This window comes from Acyrthosiphon pisum, chromosome A2, assembly GCF_005508785.2.
Source record: "Acyrthosiphon pisum isolate AL4f chromosome A2, pea_aphid_22Mar2018_4r6ur, whole genome shotgun sequence".
Taxonomy (NCBI): domain Eukaryota; kingdom Metazoa; phylum Arthropoda; class Insecta; order Hemiptera; family Aphididae; genus Acyrthosiphon; species Acyrthosiphon pisum.
This window is the reverse complement of record NC_042495.1, coordinates 19,799,491-19,805,675: the sequence shown is the minus strand read 5'-3', so window position 1 is coordinate 19,805,675 and position 6,185 is coordinate 19,799,491. Positions and strand designations below refer to the sequence as shown.

Genomic DNA, 6,185 nt, shown 5'->3' with positions numbered 1-6,185 from the left:
TACAAATTTGCTAGGGCTTAAATTACATTGAACAATAAATGAACCATGAACGCAATAAAATCAACAAGCTTGGCTAAAGAATTAGTAGACGCTAAGATCACGAAGAGAAAAGTGAAAGCTGCCGATAACCACCAGTTGTATACAGTGACACTAAGAACAACTTAACTATTAAAAGATGACTTCAAAAATGTAATCCTAACAATGAAATTATTAGAAATGTGTACCTTTGGTGATGCTGACTCAACGATTTTGCATTTTTAAGCAACCTTAACCATGCACACTAGAGAAAAGACAGCAAGTTCTTAGTCACTCAGTTGAACACATAAAAGTGTTCGGAAATATTATCGTATCCACCAGAATGTGTGACGGCGGCAGTAGTAATGCCGTTTTTATATGTAAAGTATATGGTATTTATTTGTTCGGTACTTCGGTGTACTTCCTCTAATGTTCATGCTCTTAAGTTTTAAAAAATATATTAACGAAAACAAAACAAGCTAAAACTTAACTGATAATATATAAAATTGTTAATAACGGTGACCGAGCAAGTCCATCGTTGCTACCCAACGTTACTCGAGTGCAAAACAAAAATGTTAAGTCGAGCACGAACACATACTTTAAGCTTCGTTAGCCTACTATTCTATGTCCAAGCCCACTTATAACTCTATTCTTGTGTTTACACCATGGTGATATAGTTCAAAACCTTTAGAACATAATATATTGGGAACATTGCTGTATGATAATTTAAATTAAAAAAGTAAAGTTATAACTTAGAAACTTACTTTTTTCTTTTTCTTTTAATTGTGTATTTTCAGCTAAAAATATATATTTATTCTAATGATTTCTGACGTATTAGAAAAAAAATCAAGGAATATCCACATTGCATGTAGATACATTGGTACATGTATACGTCTTGTACAAGTAATACATTCATCGCTACTCTCAGAATATAAAAAAGTATAATCGGGCAACCCAGATATATCATATTATTATATATATTGCCAGGGGTAACCTAAAGACGTTATAACATTAATTTAATCTTTGTTAAATGACAACTGTAACGTGCAATCGGCAGAAAAATACAATAATATTTTAGGCTCCCAGCCTCAACACGATGACGTCACGGTAACCCTTTCAGCGTCGCACAAAATTATAGAACGACCCCCTTACCACCAGACTAAGGGCCCGTTTTAAAATCATAGTTTAAACCTTGGGTACGCTTCAACCACTGATTTTACCGGCCGAACTCGGTGGTTTAACCGGAGTTTAACTATTGTAATACGGGCCCTTAGACTCATATTTTTTTTTTCATTACATAAACAATAATTTTGGTTAATGAGATTTATTATTTTAGATTTTGCGCCTAGGGATGAATGTATGTGTTAGTTTTACAATGATGTGTGTTTTATTTTCTAGATATCATTGTTATTTGGGTTAGGTAGTTAATAAATCGCTGGTGTTCAACATCAGCATTTTTTTGAATAGAAAAGTGAATCTAGTTGGTGTATTTGGTGCATATGTTTGCGTATATTAATCTATAGTAATATTAATTGCATAAATTGTGTACAATTATATGAGCAAATATATAAAATAATTCTAATTATCTAAATATACTAACCTATGTTAATATGACTAGTCATTATTGGGTGATTGGCTGAAAAAGTTATATAATAAGTATTATGCTTCACGCTTTATAAATTTCAGTATAATATACTTATTTATTATATTATACTAAAAAAACATTAATAAACAATTGTTTATTCATAAATATTAAATAGTCGTTGTTGGCGCCTATGCCCGGATTTCATACATTATCTGGACAAAAGGAAGAAAAACACTGTTTATTGAATACAAATGCTGCCCATGTTAGTTATATTTTATATAACTATATATTATTAAAACAGAATAAACAGAAGGAATGTTAAGTGATTTTACATATGATCTAATGGGAGGTGATACCAACAGGACTAATACATGTATAAACCAATGGAATCCATAATATTTCTCATTGTTTTCGCAAGTATACATTATTTTGGCAGAATAAATGGGTGGTATTCATCCAGTAATATACGCACCATTACCAAATAAAAAAAGTGAAACTTATTGCAAATTATTTACGATGTTAATCAATTTAAATCCTGGACTATTACCACATTCTATTTTCATTGATTTTGAAGTTGATGCCATTCATGCAATTAAAGAAGTGTTTTCTCAAGTTTACATATATAGGTGTATTATTATCATTTAATAAAAAAAAATTAGGAAAAAAAATGGGGGACATAGGAATGATATAAAATTATAAAAATGATGCTAATTTCTCTGTAATGGTAAAAATGATAATTTCACTAGCATTTTTACCGATTGAAGATCTGGACGTGGCAAGATTTGCTTGATGATGAATTATCTGACGAAATTGTTCCAATATTCGAATGGTTCAATGAATATCATATAGGAGGAAAATTCAAATAAAACTTGGCCATCATTCACCTTAATTTCCTCCAAAAATTTGGAATTTCAAATATATCAAAGGGTATTAAGTACTGTTGACAAATCAAAATCATACAAATAACTACCCCAAAAATGGCAAAAACGCCAAAAACAAAACAGAGAACTTGAACGACCGTCGTCAAGCCAAGTTCATTATCAACCCTGCGCCGCACCGACAGAGGTGTTTCAAGAAAACATCGAGAAAGACAGCGACATGACACAGCTCACAGTGGTGAGCTACCCAAAGTACCCGTGGCTTAGGATACCGAGCACGCAACGTACAGCGCCGCGTACAAACGACTGAACCCTGCGAAGACTTACTCAAAAGTGGGCATCAACTAGTTAAAAAGTTAAAGTTAAGTTACAAATTTATATTGTTTAAACTGTTTACCTTAACTAGTTAGTTCATTTACTAAACAACTTATAAACTGAGATAATTTAATTTACAGTTGAAATAACTTAGTTTTTCTAAGTTTATTTAAAAATAATCCTTAGAGTTAAAAATTTTTGAAATTTTTCGTTTTTATGGTTTTTTACGTAAATTATTAATACCGAACAAAAATAATACAATACCCACTATAATCGTACTAATATTTCTGTTATTTTTCTTTGCAAAAATATTTTGTAAAACGATATATTTTAGTAGCTAAAATAGACATAATATTATATGACTTTAAATTGCTATTTGATTTAAAAATTTAATATTTGTTAAATTATTAATTGAGATGTTTTGTTATAGCTTAATACATAGTCATGTAAAGTAAAATAGGTACATACACTGCACATTACTTTGAAAGTTCAGTAAAAATTGTTATTCTACTTTAGGAAATTAGAAAGAACTCAGTCACTCTTTATTTGATCCACACCCTAATTAAAAAAAATTGTTTTCAAACTGAGATATGTTAATATTTTTTTCCTATTAACTTTAACTTATCGAGTTGAATTTATTATTTGTTAAGTGTTAACTTATCGATTTTGTGTCCTCTTAACTTAACTTAACTTGAGTTAATTATTTTCATTAACTTACTGACCTTTGGACTTACCCGTTTCGATAGTCAGTAATTAATGAATGATATTATAAAAATTAAAGATATGCAGAACAATATTATTATACTGGTGAACTAATGACAACGATAGTATGGAGGGAACAAACACATGTCTGGTATCTACTGTGGTCAGAACTCTATTTTAGTTATTATAGATTTTATCAAATTTAGGTCATATTATTATTTCTTGGTATTTTTTTTGTTCAGAACCACATGTAGATATGATTGTAAAATTATACCACTAGATAGCAATACGCGTGGTAAATTTCCTTGGTATATTACTTGTGACCCATCCCCTCAATGTCCTATAGTTAATTTGATGTCAATCCATTATTTTTAATACGTGTTTAAACGCTACTTTAAATGTATATATTAAAATAATAATTTATGGTTTCATCATTATTTTCTATTTTAGATAAACAAAAAGTTCATCTTATTTTAAATCTACAAAAAAATTGATTTAATTTTAAGTTTACCTTTTTCTATTTTCATGTCAATCACTTCAAATTTAAATATTTCTGGAAAAAACAAAACATTACATTTTTGTATTAGATGTATGTGTGTAATTTATAGTTCATATTATGTTTACAATCAAAGAACTAACGAATTTTTCATATTATAATATACCTTATATTTGACTAACCATTATGTTATCTTTTATGTTTCTTAATATTATTACATAATATATTAATTATAGTAGTAGAGCGATACTATTAGTGTACCTATATTTTATGAGTACAATTTAAATTTATACAGATTTTTTTTTTTAAACTTACGAAAACACTGATAAAAGGTCCTTATACATTCTTCTGATTTTAATGCTTTATCTGTTAATATAATATGTATGCTTATTGTTTTAAATATATTAATTTATTGGGAATTTTACAAATTGTGCTTAAAATGACCTTTTCGATACATGATCAATGAATATAATATACCAATTGCGCTCCGTTCTTTTTGGTCCAATAGACCAATAATAGTACTCAGTCATTTTCATGGTTGATAGAATAATTTTACTAAATTACAGTCATATAATGTTTATTTTAATCAATAGCACTCACAATTATTATTATTGGAATACAATGAACAATGAAAATGAATGGCAATAATACATTAAATATAATCTAATAGGTATTGAAAAAAGTATAGGTGCATAAATATATATTTAAAATTAAATAGATCTCTATTATAATATTATTTTACATAACAGTATATTGTTTTAAAACTGTGTACTAATAACATTTTACTTTCCATACTGTAGGTATATAAATAAATAGCTCTTTTTGTTCACATTTAATAATAAACATTTTTTCCTAATTTTTTTCAATTAGAATATAAAAAACGTTAATAGTTACTAGTTAGTCCATATTTTATACTCTAATATAATCCTAACCTTATAATTACAATTGATTAATAATAATAATAATAATAATAATAATAATAATAATAATAATAGTAATAATAATCTACGGTAAAAAAAAAAAAAATATCATTAATGTTTTACAATAATAATAACAAACTGAAAAATTTAATAAGTCACACAGCCTAATTATAATTTTCAATGTATAAATTGTTATTATATATAAACGGTTTTAAGTAAAAAGATTAAGAAAAAATTGAAGATATATACAAACCAGTGACCGTTAAACATAAAGAGCGCAATTGGTAAGAACACTAAATATTAAAATACAAATTTTGTTTTAGGCAAAAGTGCGTAATTGATCCATTCCCAATTTCTTAATGCCCGACCAATTTAAGCTTCCTTTTCATATTATTTTGCTTGACATGCTTCATTATACGTTTAATTTAGTTTTATTTTGAATCGAAAAATGTAAACAATTAAAATATATATAAGTAGGTACTTATTTAATAATAATGATTTACGTACTTACCTATGGCTTCAATACTTTTTTCGAGGTATAAAGCTAAAAAAAAAACAACCTAAATTTTAAAACATTTTTGATGCTTCAAAACTAATTATCTAAAGAACTTGTATCTTATTGTAAATTACAAATTATTTTACTTTAGGTATTTGATATTATTCTTTAACTAGAGCTGACCTCTCTGTTGTTGCACTGGGGAAAGATTTGTTTACTTTTTAGTTTTTGTGGTTATGTTATTTTCGTACGGCGCAGTGGATTTAATGCGTTTTGTGCTGTCCAATATCCGATGCTTTTTGTATATAAAAAGTGTTAAGTCGAAAACCTGGTTTGAGACTTTGAGTGTCTAGCAAGATCTAGCTAGTCACCTCAAATGAAAATCAATTTACGTGCAATTTAGTCATTTAAGTAAGCAATCCTCGAAAAATATGCAAATGGGTAATCCACCTGCGATGAATTCCGGACATTGTACACGACGTTGAGCTACATTAAGTGGCACCTATATATATGCAAATATGCCAGCTACGCGCATTAAGAAAAAATATAAGCAATGTAAAAAATCGTATACCTCACCCAATGCATAATCACCAAATGAACCACTCTTATTCGTATATCTCGATGATTTTCTTGTGTATCAAATTAAGTGTATGCCACGGAATGATATAAGAAATTTCCAAGCACATTTAGAGTGTTAGAGGAACCTCTCTAACTTTAGGTTCATACATTTTGTCATTTAGTGAACAATTAAGCAAATACATTAAAACTGAGGAATCTT

General features: G+C 28.0%; 1 protein-coding gene across 1 annotated transcript in view; it reads right to left on the bottom strand.

Annotated features, from left to right (window-relative positions):
- Positions 1-6,185, bottom strand: part of LOC100570627 — a 67,570-nt gene that overhangs the window by 32,616 nt on the left and 28,769 nt on the right. Inside the window, exons 8-11 of the mRNA XM_029490204.1 lie at positions 5,423-5,455; positions 4,307-4,357; positions 4,007-4,048; positions 1,616-1,651 (exon numbers count right to left, since the gene is read on the bottom strand). Of these exons, the coding sequence (XP_029346064.1) occupies positions 1,616-1,651; positions 4,007-4,022 (52 nt within the window). The 5' untranslated portion in view covers positions 4,023-4,048; positions 4,307-4,357; positions 5,423-5,455. The remainder of the gene's footprint in view (positions 1-1,615; positions 1,652-4,006; positions 4,049-4,306; positions 4,358-5,422; positions 5,456-6,185) is intronic.